General features: G+C 33.1%; 1 protein-coding gene across 1 annotated transcript in view; it reads left to right on the top strand.

Moving 5' to 3' along the window:
- Positions 1-16,352, top strand: part of Sema2a (Semaphorin 2a) — a 515,491-nt gene that overhangs the window by 158,048 nt on the left and 341,091 nt on the right. Inside the window, exon 3 of the mRNA XM_065367946.1 lies at positions 13,157-13,342. Coding sequence (XP_065224018.1) covers positions 13,267-13,342 — 76 coding nt within the window. The 5' untranslated portion in view covers positions 13,157-13,266. The remainder of the gene's footprint in view (positions 1-13,156; positions 13,343-16,352) is intronic.

Genomic DNA, 16,352 nt, shown 5'->3' with positions numbered 1-16,352 from the left:
TGTTTTGCACTTTATACAGTACTCGTTGTTGACAAATTCTGTCCCGTGACCGGAATAATATCGATGGCGAATACATCGTCGCATAGGAAAAAAAAATAGTTACGTAATTTGACGTTAGAAAGTCGCAACAAGTACGTTCCAAGTCGACTGTATAGTGAAACATAATGGTAGAAAAATCTCCCAAAAGTGGTTGCTTATTCGAACGTTATGGTTACTTAAATCACGAATTAAATTTTTAACTCGACTTGTATATTCTGTTCGAAGGGTGGCGCAGCCAGATAGAGTTTTTTGCTCTTTTGATATACTAGGTAACCGCGTATATATAAATATAAATTATTAAAACGTGTTTTCCAAAATGACGTCTGGCAGGCCGACAAAGAGATGCTTTAAAATTCGAATTACCGCTAAGCGGCAAAATGCATTTGCCAGAGTAATACTCAAGGCTGGTTTGAGCACCCTACGCTGCACTACACTGTTCCGTTCGCGTTCTGCAACCATCACATCGTGTTCTACGCTATGGTATACCTCTTTAACAAAATGGGCAAAGTCAAAGAGTGAAAATAATAGATGGGGGCGTCTGCAAATTCGACTTTCTTACCTTTGAATGCAATTTACCGCAGATACGTAGCAACAACCTCCGAGCTCTCTGTCCCCGAGGAAAAATCTTTCTTCTTTAACTGGCAGAACGAAGCATTCCATTCGCCGGGGCGAAGTTTAATACGAATGTGTACGCATTTAAGAGATTTATGTCGTCACCGCTCGAATACTAATGATTACCTTGCTGTTCGCCTTCACTGTTTCTCTCTCTATGGACGCAAGGGTTCTCAATAAAGCCGATTCCGCGCTGTAAATTATATATAAAAGCTTTCTTGTCGTTGTACGAAATGATGAAAGTTTTCGTTTGGTGTTTTTTTTTAGTTCACCTTTTTCTTCTTCAATGTTTTTTTTTCTTGTATTTGCACGCGTTATTTATTATGATAGTGTAAAATGTAGAATATGACTCGATGAGGTGAATTTTTCATTCTCGAGAGATGCAATGCAAAAAACTTGACCTCTGGTTTCATCGTGGTAATTTTTTACTTCTTTGGGGGTTGCAACGAGTGTTATATTTTTATTACGGCTCGGAACGAGGATTTTTTAATAGAGTGTTGATGTTACCAGAATGGAAATGATTTTTTTTTTGGTAAAGAATTCAATTACATAGGTATACATACCTAGATAGATAAATGAATGGAAACAAATTCTGATAGAATTGGCAATGAAATATGTTTCAGACTAGGTTTGCAGGAGCTCAAAAATTATTCTAAGAATATTTTGGAGCTGCAAAACTCCTGCAAAAAATTTGTAACGTTCATCAAAATTTTCCAATCCCTCTCTCCCCATCCAAGAAAATGACAATTGGCCAAATTTTGGGCGTACCTAATTATAATTTTTTGACATAAAACGAGAGAAAACTTGAATTTTTTGCAGAATTTTCTATTTCACATTCAGTTTTATATTTTGTTTTCAGTTTTAAAATCAAAATTTTGTGTACACTCTGTAAATAAATGACAAACTAGTAGGAAGAAAATTAAAAAGTGAAAAACTAAAAATAGTCTACAAGAAAAATCAAGGACTAAAAATGTGTTCGAAAATTCTTGAATTGAATCAAACACTGAAAATAAAATCGAATCAAGGACTAAAAATAAAATATAAAAGTCCAATTTGATCAAAAACTGAAATTCAATTCAAAATATTAAGGGGAAACCAAATAGGTAACTCAAAAATTTGAAAATTTAACGAGAAATTTTAAAAATGAATAATATGTATGTTATAGGTTTGATATGACTTTGAATTTTCAAAAAAAAAACTTCTGTCAACATTTAAGGCTATAAGCTATTGTAGGTAGTATTAATGATGGTGATTCTTGTTTGACTTTCCAATGGCGACTTCCTCTCATTTCGCTCAAAAAAATGTATAAGTTACATAATATATTAACTTTTGTAGTATACGAATAAGAATGAATAGCGAGTTGTGAATAGGGTTGCTTTCGCATCAAGCACTCGAATGTTTTTCAATCGAAAGAATGTATGACCATCTTGGGTTTTGTTTATTCTTTCGAGGAAAATTCGCCATCGAATTTCGGGGGTGGAAAAAAACAAAGCTCTCGCCATCGAGCAACATTGCTCAGTTTATCCACGTAATATTGACCGTCATAACTTATCTCCCTCTTAGAACATGATTCGGTCTATTCATCCGGAAGATATTAAAATTTATTGCACTTTGGTGCGCCTTCTATGTACCTATGTACTTGGTATATCGAATTCCAGCTACCGATCGTTCCATCAATCCACGTATAAGCGAATTGAAGCTAGTACGTATTACACTGATGGCCAGTCAAAGAGCTATCGCTTGTGCGTACTCGGTTTAAGAGCTCGACGTACGTAAGATAGAGGGAGGAACTTATGAGCGAATTATATTTCCATTTATTGCTTCCCTTTACGACGACTTTTACCTGTTTTTATTAGCCGACAGAAACAGAGCTAAAGAGAGAAGAAACGAGGGCAAGAAATTACATTTTATATAAGTATCGTGCGAGGTTAAAAGCTACTTTATAATTAAAGAAAAGCCAAGCGAAGCTACATAACGAATTACTACTATCAAAAATTATTACCTCTGGAAAACAAGCATACTATGCCCTAGATATACACGTCAGATGTGCTACTTGTATCGTTCCATGGTTGGTTTAGAAAAACTGTACTCATCCGAAAAAAAGTTAAAGGCGAGAGGAGACTGGGAAGGGGAAGAGAAAATTCACGTGCAGCCAGCGCATGAATATCTTATGTACAGTAAAAATGGTGTATTGTTGGTGAACCTTTCGCGCACAGCTTGTTGCATACTTAAAGGTGGCCAACAACATTTAGCCTCGAGTAATAAATAACGAAAATTCATAATTTTCAACCACACGCTGAAAACAGTACTTTTTAAAAGCATATGCAACGTGTCGGTGGATTGAAAAATCAAGCTGCAAGAAAATATAATATACGTGCATATCCTCCTTTTTAGCATCGTTATTCTCGAATGTACGTACGAGTATCGTGTGATGAAAAATTACATACCATGGGCATGGACAGGTCCCTATACACGTATATATATTTGTTAATAATAATTGAAAAATATAAAAACCACCGAGCATATATGGAAAACTATGTACGATACGTGTAAATGGCATGGAAAATGGATTTTTTTCAGTAATAAAACATATATGTACATTTGTATATGGTACGAATGTTTATACGATTATAAATTATATGAGAATGTGTGAAAAAAATCAATTACAAACTGCGAAGTTATTTCTCTGGGGAAATTGGTGTTGTGAAGTAGCCTTTTTTTTTATTTTTTGCGATTTTTAATTAATTATTTTACGGATGAGACTTCCAAGTAACAAAGGGATAAAGGGTTCTTTTGCTGAACGGTGTGGGCAGTTTTCATGTGATTTTAATTGAGAAAGGTAATTTGAAAATGATTTACAAAATCTTTTTTGAGAAGATGTATCGAAAAAATTAATACTTTTTCCAGTGATTCAGGTTGAGGCTGCATCGTGGAATTTTTTAATTTTTGGCGATTTAAAAAAATTTAATTATGTAATTTGATTCAATTTTTTTTTGAAAAAATCAAAATTAGATCAGATTGAGGTGTGGAAGCTAGTTTATGCTCTATTTTCAAGCTCCCAAAACGAATGATTGTGGTTTTGAATCAATCTGCAGCATCCGTCAGAATTTTTGAAAATTCTAAATTTTGGAAAACGTGTCATAAAATAGGGCCAACATTAAATTCAGCAAATTTTTACAAATTTTGAGAAATTTTCGTAATTTAATATAAGTAAGTATTCTACACACGAAAAAAAAAAAAACAACATTAAAAATTATTTAAAAGTGTTGCTTTTCTGCCAGAAATCGCCAAAAAGTCTCGCCTTTTCTCCAAGAAGTTGGAATAAAGTCTTGATTATTTGACAAAAATTGTGAAAAAGAATCATTTTTTGTGAATAATTTACCAAAAGTTTTGCTTTTTGCTTAAATTTTCAAAATTTTGGGTTTTACCAAAAAATGACAAAAATAAACACTTGCTTTTTCAAAAACAGACAAAAATTCTCGCTTTTAAAAAAAGTGACTACAAAATGTCATTTTTAAAAAAAATTCTAATGTCATCGATTTTCTAAAAATTGACCCGAGAGTCTCATTTTTTCTACACAAAATTGTTAAAAGTGGCACTTTTATCCTTAAATAAAAAGTATCCCCTTTTTCCAGAAACTCTCCAAAAGTTTCGTTTTTTTCAAAAACTTATGAAAAATAACACTCAATTTTCGCTAATAATCTTTAAAAATTCCGGCTTTCTGCTATAATTCTGAAAGTCTTGCTTTTGGCCAAAATTTGTAGAAAATTCTCGCTTCTTTAAAATTGACAAAAATAGCAAAATGGCTGAAAAATGTCATTTTTTTTCAAAAAATTCCTAAAAATCTCACAGTTGTCTGAAAATTGTCCAAAAGCTACGATTTATTGACAGAAATTGTGTCAAGAAGCTTCTTATTTTACTAAAATTGTCAAATTGTCAAATTGTGTTTTTTCCCCAGAAATTAAAAAAATGTCAACTCTGTTACCAAAAATTGCCGAAAAGCCTCGCCTTTTATACAAAATAGTTGCAAAATGGTCTAATTTAAAAAAAATTAAAAACATATCTGTTTTCTTGGGGCTATTTTTCTCCACATTAAAATGGCTGATGTTTTGTCCCTGTTTTGATTACTTACGAAGGTTACTTTTTTTGGAAAAAATTTAGTACGTACGAGTCCTTTGATTTTTGGATTTTCCGATTTTGGAAAAAATTCTATGAAGAAATTCATTCAGCATCCATGAACTCGATTTTAAAAGAATTTCCAAAAGTTTAAATTTGATATTCTCCTCGTTAAAAAATAGAAATTTGATCAAATTTGAGGTGATAAAGTTGAAATTTAGTTTCTAGTTTTACAATATTTTCGACCTTTCAAAACGATATTGTGTTAATTTCGAATCAGTCTTATAATTTCAGAAGATTTCTGAATTTTCCAATTTTGGGAAGAACTGCCTGAAAAATATCACACTAAAGAAATTCAGTATCAATGAATCCTTGATATTTTCTCTTTGTGACTTTTTAGATCGATTTAGTCACGAATTATCAAAATTTTTGTTTTTAACGGTTCAATTTATAAATTTTCTGTTGCGAATTGTTTGAAAAAATTACGAGAAATTCTTCGCTTTCGAAGGCATCACCAGAAAGAGTCTATGGCGATTTTGGGCCGATCGGAGTCTTCTGCGGATTTTTAAATAAAAGGGTGGGTTCGAGTTCTCGGTGCTGAATTTTTGAGTCTTTTTAATGGTATTTTTCCACAACTGAAAAATTCGAAAATCCACAGGAGGCTTCAAAGTCCAAAATATATGTAGTATAGGTAAGGAATGTTTCACTTTCAGCCTTTGTTGAAAAAAATATTGAGTTTTTCTTGAAGAGTGGGACTTTGAATTTTTAAAAATTCGTCTCGAGTCGAGAAATGAAAATCAGCACCGGAAATTTGGTCTTGATATATTTAAGGATTTAATTTTGATTTTTCTTTTCTCGGTGCTAAAAATGTTCTGCTGTTGGGATACGTTTTTTGTTAATGCCTCTTTCATTCAAAGTTTTCAATTCTCAACAAATAAAAATCAAAAATTTGTTTTGAATTAACTGGCGTTGCTCTACTTATGTTTATCTAATAAATCAGCGTGTTCACGTTTTGAATTATCAGTTTGCAACTATAGTATTACAAGATGTAAAATACGTTGCGTGTTTGTTATATCGAAGGAGTCAAATATGTACAGTACTAAATCAGTCTGCATGAATTTATATAAAGTACGTAAATAGGAACTAGTTATTAACCACAACGACGTGCTAAGAAGTTAACACGAGTACATGGTCTTTCACTCCTTTTAGTCGATAGTTGTTAAGTAATTATCATTCATCGATCAAAAAGTTACTCAAACGAATACATTTGATTGTTGTTAGCACGTCTGTCGACTGTCTTATATATTCTACGTGTAATATTCCGATATAGAAACTATTCGTCGTTGTGTTAACTTTGAAGCGTAAGCGGCGGTGAGGTGACGACGATTATGTAATAAGGTAAATAGAAGTGGCCAACTTGGCGCAGAGAATTCTTGCTAAAGCTATTTGGAATTGAGATTTGAAGGTTTTGGAATTCGAAGGCGTACAAAGATAGGGTGTGTATGTATTTGTGTAATGGTTGCGTTTTTGGGTTGAAATTTCGCGGAATGTTGCTATCGTGTCTGATAATTTACGATGCACAATACGTAATTATAAATTCCAGAAATGTTTGCGGAATTCGCGGCAGCGGTTCAGTATTGTCCTAGTTTTCTAATGTTAGTATACGAGTATACGTTTAAAAGCATCGCGCTGGTGTATATGTTACCCTGTTCTTCCTGCCAGGATCTATCACCCCGTCATCCTACTACATCTTGTAGAATTAGAAAAAAAAATAACGCAGAAATAGCAAAAACTATGGTGCTAGTAGTGGTTTTGAATTTACACTGTTTTTTCTTTCTTTTAACGCAGTTTTTCTTTTGAAAGCTAACAAGCGACTGTATACATTGTGTATGGCAAAAAGAAACGTAAAAGTTTCAACTTTAACGCTTACAATAGAAGTTTTTTTTTTCATTAAGACATCGAAAGTATTCGTTTTCGTCCGGAAATGTTTATACCGCGGTTTTTCCTGCGGCATTAATTCCTCTACATTAATTTCGGTTTCTCTTTCTTTCGTTCGGCTTTGCTCCTTAATCCGTTGATCATTCCGTCTCGGTCGTCATTGTTGGGTAAATAAAAAGCATAAACCATATAATTTACTTAGCAAGAGATTTTTCAATGCATTAAATTGCCCGTATAATATTTTTATCCTGCACTCGGTCGTGGCTGGTTTTTTTTCTTCGCTACCGCATCGCGTCGCCTGTCCATACCCACCCTTTCTGTACAGTTCGCGGTGGTATTCATTTATTTTACCTTCCGTTTTTTTTTCGCTTTTTTCTTCGCGGTGTTTTGCAGCCATGGTGAAAGTCGGCGAAGGAGTGAGAATGGTTTTATATAAATGGGGTTTCTCAACTTGAGATAAATTGATGTATAATGAAGTATGTGAATTGTTCAAGTTGAAAAATTGTGATGAAGCTGTGCTGTATTTGGTGCTTAGAATTTACAAAATGGGTATTTGAGACATCACCTGTATGAAATCTTCATTCGAATGATGTAGATTTCCCAATGTTACGAATTTCAATCAAAGATGAAGACAGAAAAAAAAATCAAAATTGATAGAATTTTTATGTTTGAACCTGATCTAATCCAACCTACTACGTCCACTTTATGAGAAAAAAAAACAAAATCTAATAAACAGAAATACAATTAAAATTTCACTTTGAAAAATGTCTCATTTCAAATCAATTTCATTGATCCTCTTTATAGAAAAATTCAATTTTTCATGACGAATTTTCTTCAATGTGAGAAAAGAATTCTTCTCGTGTGATTTTAAATGGTTTTTAGATTGAAAATGAGGAATCGTTTGAGAATTAGATTGTTAAACGGTCAATTTTTCATTAATTATTTCATTTGAAATAAGGAATAAACCGCAAACTATTTGTTCGAACTTTGAAATGAGTCGTTTATTGCAAAAATTTCAAGCAGAAATTGAGAAATCGTTCATGAACGAGTTGTTCAATTTCAAACAATGCGTTTCGAAATGGTTCAGTAGATTTTAATTTGCTATAAATCGTTCCAAGAAGATTTTATCAGTGATTGAAGAATCGTTCGCGAACGATTCGATCGAATATTAAACGTTCGAAAATGATTTGACTGAAACTGATGAATCTTTTGCAATGATATTATCTATACCGTGAATCGTTCCTAAATGATTCGATCAGAAAATCAGTAAATCGTTCACAAACGATTTGTTCGAATGTGATAGTAACGATCAGGAATAATTCAACAGATATTGGCGAATCTTGAGTCACAAACGATTTGATTTGTCATAAATCGTTTTCAGAAGATTCAGAAGATTTGATCAGAAATTAATGAATCGTTCGCGAACGATTTGATCAAACTTGAAATGTTCGAAAATAATTTTACTAAAATTTACTATGATTTAATTTTCCTCGAGTAGTTCCAGGAACGATTCGATCAGAAAATCAGTGAATCGTTCGTGAACGATTTGTCTGACCATGATGTGTTCGAGAATAATTCAACTATTGTTAGTGATTTTTTCACGAACGACTTCACTCAATATGCATTGTTCACGAATGATTCGATTGAAAAATTAGTGAATCATTCGCGAACGATTTGTTCGAGCATGTTGAATTTTAAATGATTCAGTTGATGTTTGTGATTCTTTAAAAAGCGACTTCATTTATCATTTATCGTTCCCGAAAGGTTTGATTAGATATTGGTGAATCATTCGCGAACGATTCGATCGAGCATGGGGGTGGGATCTTCGATACAATTTTACTGAAATCAACGACTCTTTAGCAAATTACATAAATTATATTATCAGTAATGATTCGTTCCCAAATTGATAAAAAATCAGTGAATCGTTCACGAACAATTTGTCTGAACAGGATCGTCTATGTTTTGGGTGCTTTCAAATATGAACTTAGCGAATTTCATGAGTGACTTCATCCTTCATTATGAGTCATTTTTGAATGATGTAATCGGGAATTGATTTATCATTCCCAATGATTTGTTCGAACGTGACACGTTTACAAAATGTTTCAAGTAACGTTGAGTACTGTACTTACTTGAACCTTTTGTGAATGAATAATCCGATCAAGTGAATCATTTGCTATGAATTCATGAATGTTCACAAATTCCATAGCCATGGAAACAATAAGTATTGAATTTTTTTGAATGATTTGATCAGACATGGGTAGACTCCTTCATTAACGATTTGCTCGAGAGAGTGGTTCATTTTAGTTTGTAACATGAACAGTCATTTCTAATTAATTATGAATGATTTATTTGCAATCAGTATGTTTAAATTTGAGTTTTTCCCGGATAATCAAACGTAAATGTGAATGAATCATTCGCGAACGATTTCGTTAAATAAAAATCTAAATTTGAAGAGTGATATTCCAAAACTCGCTTTGTCCATTTTTATCAAAGTTGGGTTTTCAGTGGTACCTGGTAGATGAAGTATTAACTCACATTCCTACATCCTCAACCTACCAAAATGAGGTGTTAAACTCACCTATAAATAGCCAATTCACTAAAAATTAAAAAAAAATAATGTTCCAAAACGTGCTTTGTCCATTTTTATTGAAATTTTTTTCAGCAGTATTTAGTGGATGAAATGTATACTTACACTCCTACATCATAAATCCACCCAAATAAAGTGCTAAACTCGCCTAAAAAGCCAATTTACCCGTTTAAAGGGAAACTGTTTTTCCTCTCTCCTGAAAAGTTGTGAAAATGGACAAAGCGAGTTTTGGAATATCACTCTTCATTTTAAATCGAAGCCATTTTTTAAAAATCATTATAATTTTGCTCTGAACTTTTTCAGTGAGTGGATAATAAAGCTCTCGTCAGTTTTAATTCTTGCATAGAGTATCAGTCTTTTTTGCTTTTAACATTTTTCACCGATGCGTAGGCCAATTTTATGAAAATGGTCCAACCGACGAATAAAAAGACGAGGCGACGATAAAATTTACGCCTAAATTTTTCGCGAATTTATAAATCGTAAATTATTTTCGAACGATACGCCTTTGCTTATAGATTCGTACGTACGTCGTCGTACACCTACAGCTGCAGTATCCAAGTAGGTACCTATGGATTATCGAACAAAATGAAATACGAGCCAAGACTCCTCGAAACGGAAAAATTGGTTTTATAGCGAATAGCAAATAATAATTCGAAACACCCGAATACGAAATATTTGTCGAGGAATTGAGTTACTTTTTTCCTCTTTCTGAAGACCCCTTCGTATTCCAACGTTGTTGTTTGGAAGCTGAAATGAAAAAAATCATAAAAACTCGAAGCGAAGATTTTCTTGCATCTTCCTTTGTAAAAGAAAACCGTATTTTTACGTGTATTTTAATATAAACAAAAAAAAGACACCGCCTTTCGCATTTGGAGGCTCAGAAAAAAAATTTATAAGCGCGATTTGTCGACGAGAAAGGTTGTTTGGGTATTATTTCCTTGTCGTCGTAGACCTTGTGATTTTGAAATTCTCGCCGTTTTGTAAAAAAAAAAAAAAAAAAAGTGTACAAGGAAAAGAATAGAAAGTAAATAGAAACCAAATTACAAGATATCGAAAGTTTTTATTAAACATCAAAGGGTATTTCGAGTGGGAAATTTTCTCGAATCGTTTTTTACACGTATAAAGGTATCCGTATCCGCTGCCAGAGAAAGAGGGAAATACATATAAAAAAAAGAGCAAATTACCGGATACAGTAATTTTATAATGGTAGACGTTTCTTGTAAATAGAAAGGGGGAAAATACGTGGAATTAGAACTACTGGATTTTTAACGAGTTAAATTTCTCATTCGCGTAAATAAACATTACGTATATATCCGACACCGGAGGAGATATTTTTACGGTTGATTCTCGCGGGGAATGACGATTGAAAATTCGATTTATCGTCTTGGAAAATTAGTAATCTCCTAGTTTGTACGAACATCGATTAAATTTTAACGTATTTCCGTTTTTTTTCTACTACGCTAGGTGTTTCATTATAACACCCTCGCGGAGTTCTTTTTAACCCCTCTCTTGGGGCCTGTATTTCTCCCTTATTTTTTATATTATAAAATGTTGCGTAAAATTATTTTTTTATTTAGCAAAAAAATCTCCTTATAGTCGTCTTGAAATCAATTTAGTTTTAAGAAAAGCGTCTGGAAAATGAATTATCGGCGTTTAGTAGGTAATTTTTTTCTCCAAAGGCGACGATTTTTGATTGGCTTAAGATTTGCCATCGTTGCTTCTTGGCTACGGCTGAGGCGTCAGTGTTGGATTTTATAGTTTGTGCAACGATCCGACGTATTGTACGTATCATAAATTACATGTGCATATCATAAGCCGCGATGCGTTCGGTTCAAGTACGCGAATATGCATTTATCACTCAGTTATAAATTATCTCGTCTTGTGACAATGAAAAATTGCCTTTAAATATTCACCCTAGTTTTTTTTCTCGCCTGTTTACTCCGTTCTTCTAGGGAACGACGACTAGAGAAACGAAAAGCGAAATTGAAAATTTTCACGCTGCGAGGAAAAGTTGAAGAAGTTTTGAAAGTTATATTGAGATTTTGAACGAGTAGAAAGTATATAACTAGCAGAGCTTTGACGAGGCTTTTTAGTTTTTACATCGCCAAATTGCACCGTTAATAGGGTTCATTTACGAATACCTACCAAAGTGTATTCTAATTTAAATATGTGCCGCCCAGTTGACCAAGTGCTAGCGGATTGCTAGCATTTTACTCACGTTTTGGGAAAGTGCTAGCATTTTTCTAGCTTTTTGTAGCTAGCATTAAATCTTTCGCAAAAAGCTAGCAATTTGCTAGCACTTTTTTTCTGGCAAATTATGTTCTAGCAATTCTTTAGCAATACTCTCGCTTTTTTCAGCTAGCATTTGTATCACACTAATTGTGCTTGCTTAATGCTAGCGTTTTACTAACGGATAATTGCTTGCTTTTCTACACTAGCAATACGCTTGCATTTATCTGCTTACATTTATCTAGCAATCTAATGCTAGCAAAATGCGAGCAGTTCTCTAATCTCTCTCGTCTAGCTTTTACTTTGCAATCTAGCAATAGAAAAACGCTAGCTGATTGCCCTCACTTTTCAGCTAGCTTTCTGTATGGAATTAGATTCTAGCAAAATGCGAGCAAGTATGTGGCATTTTTTTTCTAGCATGTTTTTCACTGGCATTTCCTTCATAGCCTACTCATGCAAGTACAGAAAAACTTCAGTGAATCTCTTTCACCCATTTTTCAGAAAAATACTTCCATATCTTCATTTTTAAATGGAATTTTTAAATATTTCTAACAGATACCTAAATACGTAATTTTTCGTTTCTCAATGATTTTTTTATTTTCATTTTTAAAAAAATTTCAAATTTGTTAATGCTTTTCATTTTAACAGGTAGGTATTTTTCCTTTCCATTTTGGCTACTTTTCAACTTTGAACAATAATTTTGAAGAATATTCCATTATTGAAAAATCATTCTTGTAATTATTTCATTTTTTATAATGTACGAGTATAATTTGTTCATTAAAAATGTTGTTCAAATGTTTTTGAAATTTCTTATTTTTAGTTTGTTTGATATTTCATTTTTAAATTTTAAATTTTGGCAATTTTTTAATTTAAAAAAAAAAACTTTATTTTTCAATAAAGAGACTTCTAACCCAAGCGCTAGCTTAATGCTAGCAAATTGCTAGCATTGTTCTCTCTCATGGTATACTTTGCTACTCTTAGATAAAGTATGTAGTCAATCTGAATATAAGCTCAAGGTAGTATTTTGTATGATAGTAAGAAGAGTGCTGCCACTCTACTTACTCTGGCACACCTCACTAGCGCTATGCTAGCGGTGAGCTAGCGTAGGAGGTCAGTTGCCTATTTTTGGATATTGGAGAACTACCTTGACCTGATTGAAAACACCTCCTAGTATTTTTAAAAGTTGATTAGTAAAAATAATTTTCCTGATAATCAAACTTTTCCTGCGCTAGAAAATGCTAGCCTCATGCTAGCAAATTTTACGCTAGCACGAATGGTGCCGGAATTTGAGACACTTTTTTTAAAAATGCTAGCAAATCAGTCGCGATTTAGTCGCATTTACGTAGTAGAATTGCAAGCAAAGTGCTAACAAAATGCTAGCTTTTCGCTAGCTTTATGCTAGCTATACCCTAGCTGTTTGTGCTCAATTCTGCTACGCTAATGCGACCTAATCACTACTGATTTGCTAGCATTTTTAAAAAAAGTGTCTCAAATTCCGGCACCATTCGTGCTAGCGTAAAATTTGCTAGCATTTGGTCAACTGGGCGAGGGTTCTCTATACAGTATGGTTGTTAAATTATCTTATATACCTAATGATATTAAATTGATGTTTTTTTTTTTGTTTTTTCCTTTCAGAAATGGGATTAGCCTGAAAATTAAGACGGGTCCGCTAATTGCAGTAATAAACGAGCTTTTTCGTCGTGAAATTTCATTTTAAATATCGCAGTGATAATCACTTCCGCGTCATGTTGACGTTCATCGTTCTGCTGCTGGTTCCAGCAGTCACCTTCGCCTTGGATGCTGTGGAACAATTGTCGCCAGGTAGGATTTTTCATTTTAAAATATGACGTGTTTTGAGTATATTATTTTTTTGGATGGAAACTTGCAAAATATTTGTATTGTCGTCTCAAATTTTAGCAAAAGTTGATCTTTTAAAGTGCTATTCTCAGATTTGAAAAAAAAAAGGAATTATTGAAATTTACTGATATTTTGTTCTACTTCTATTTTCATTTTGAATTTTAATGTTACAGTTAAATGATTTAAGACTCTTCTTAAAGAGGAAATTTTACCGAAAATTTTACCTGCATTTTTTACCGCATCATTTTCTCGAAGAATTCTTGTCAAAAATTTTAGAGAAATTGAGGAAAATATTTGCTGAAGATTTTGGCGAAAGATTTTACGAAAAGTATGTATTAGCAAAGAATTTGAGCGAAGGCTTTGGCAAAGAATTTTTGCAAAGCATTCTGGCGCAAGATTTGCAAAGGAAGATTCGGTGACAGATTTTTATGAAGTATTCTGGTGATTTGACGGATGATTTTTGTGCGGAATTTGGCAAAGGATCTGACAAAATATTTTTATTTTTGTGAAATGTTTTGGAGAGGACTTTCAGTGAAGGAACCAGTGAAGGAACCAGTGAAGGATTTCAGTGAAAACAAAGGATTTGCAAATCATTTTTGAGTAGAATTTGGCAAAGAATGTCGTCAAAAGATTTGCAAAAAATTTTGACGAATAATCTGACTCAGTACAAAAATGTTGATTATTTTGTGAAGAATTTGGCATAGAATTTTGACGGAGAATTCAGCAAAGGATTTTGGCGAAGGATTTGGACGAATGATTTTTGTAAAGGATTTGGCAAAAGATTTTATTTTGGAAAAAAGTTCAGAAAAAGATTTTGAAGAGGAACATGACGATGGATTCGGTGGAAGTTTATTTTGGAGAAGGATTCAGGGAAGGATTTTGACGAAGGTGAAATTTTTGGAAAAGGATTTGACAAAGACCTTTAGTGTGTTATTTTTGTGTAGATTCGGCGAAGGATTTCGGTGAAAGCGAAATATTTGCGAAGAATTTTGGAAACGGATTTCTTGCGAAGGATTTTGATTTAAGTTTCGGGGAAGGACTTTTGGTAACAGATTCGGCGAAGATTTTTTTCTCATTTTACGTGAAAAAATTGAGCATTTTATTGAAAAAAATTACATGTTGAAATGAAGAGTGATATTCCAAAACTCGCTTTGTCCATTTTTATCAAAGTTGGGTTTTCAGTGGTACCGGGTAGATGAAGTATTAACTCACATTCCTACATCATCAACCTACCAAAATGAGGTGTTAAACTCACCTAAATAGCCAATTCACTAAAAAATTTAAAAAAAATAATGTTCCAAAACGCGCTTTGTCCATTTTTATTGAAATTTTTTTCTGCAGTATTTAGTGGATGAAATGTATACCTACACTCCTACATCATATAAATCCACCCAAATAAAGTGCTAAAGTCGCCTAAAAAGTCAAGTTACCCGTTTAAAGGGAAACTGTTTTTCCTCTCTCCTGAAAAGTTGTGAAAATGGACAAAGCGAGTTTGGAATATCACTCTTCAAATGTAGAAAATAAATTACCCATCTTCAATGTTCTATCGAATTTTCAGTACTCTCAACATCAGGGAAGGCATCAGATAAAGGATTTTTTTGTAAAATTAAAAAATTGAGTAAGATTTGACTTTGGGAGGTTTCTGGTCATGCTCTTTGAATCCAAAGTAAATAAGTAGTATTATTAAAATTCGAGTTCAATTCTCAGAGAACTTCGGGCCCAAAAGTAGAAGCTGTTAATTTTTGTGAAAATAGTTTTTTTTTAAATTTCCAAAAATTTGTCAAAATTTAAAAATTGGCTTCAAGATAGGAAATTTTGGTTACGTGGGTTTTAAAGCATATATGCATGATTTTGTTTGAATCGAATTGTACCACTGTTGCGGTAATTTTTATTCAATTTTCTATCAATTGGTTTGAGTTTCAATTTTTTTTTGTGATCTTGCATCTGATTTATGTTCTTTATTTACACAATTCACATTCAATTTGATGTCAAAAAATCAAATAAAATTGAAGTGAAATGGTAGGAGGGGGAGATGAATTTTGAACACTACGATTAATGCATCGGTACAAGTCTTTACCAGTTTACCAACCTAGAAAAACAAAAAAAACTTGAGGAGCTTTATATCAAAACGCACTAACGCCATTTTTTCAATTTTTTGTAAATTAAAAACTGTGAAAATTGAGGAAAGGGGGAGTGGGGGTTAAATGAGGTATCAATGGAAAGAGGAAGTCCTCCTGAGTACCAAACAAGCTTTTGTACAATTTGCGCAGCATGTGGGAGGGCGGTGGGGGGGAAACAAAAATTTTTTAGTGCGTTTTGATCTGAAAATTGGATGTTAGTGCGTTTTGATCTGAAAAAATGAGGATTTAGTGCGTTTTGATCTGAAAAAATGAGGATTTAGTGCGTTTTGATCTGAAAAATGAGGATTTAGTGGGTTTTGATCTGAAAAATGTTATGTAGGTATCTTGCACACAGTAGGTTAAAACCAATGAAACCATACAAATTTTCGAAAATAACAAATTGTTAAAAATATTGGTTTTTTGACTTTTTCAAACTATCATTTTAGCATTTTTAGCCATTCATACTGCGCGAATGTGGTGGGGAACATTCTTGTAGGTGATAAAAATTGTGTAGAAGTCGATTAGGATGATGTCGGAGCACCAAAATGCAGTGTTACCACACGCAGAACAAAAAATACAAAAAGTTAAGTGGAGTTGGTGCGTTCTGTTCCAAAATGGAGACAGATGAGTACGTTTTGATCTGAAAGCAAAACTTCAAGCGCCATTTTAAGGTATAAGGAAGGCTTAATTCGTTCTAACGATGGTTGCAATCGATTCCCCGTTGAATTTCACATAAGGATCCGTATCTGACTCATTTTTTTCAAAAATGGTGTTAGTGCGTTTTGATATAAATCTCCTCACTTGATAAGCAATACTTTCTGATGAAGATGTGACAAAAAATCCACTGTTTGCAA

This window comes from Planococcus citri, chromosome 5 (assembly GCF_950023065.1).
Source record: "Planococcus citri chromosome 5, ihPlaCitr1.1, whole genome shotgun sequence".
Classification (NCBI taxonomy): domain Eukaryota; kingdom Metazoa; phylum Arthropoda; class Insecta; order Hemiptera; family Pseudococcidae; genus Planococcus; species Planococcus citri.
The sequence above is the reverse complement of the archived record's forward strand: the minus strand, read 5'-3'. Positions and strand labels throughout refer to the sequence as shown.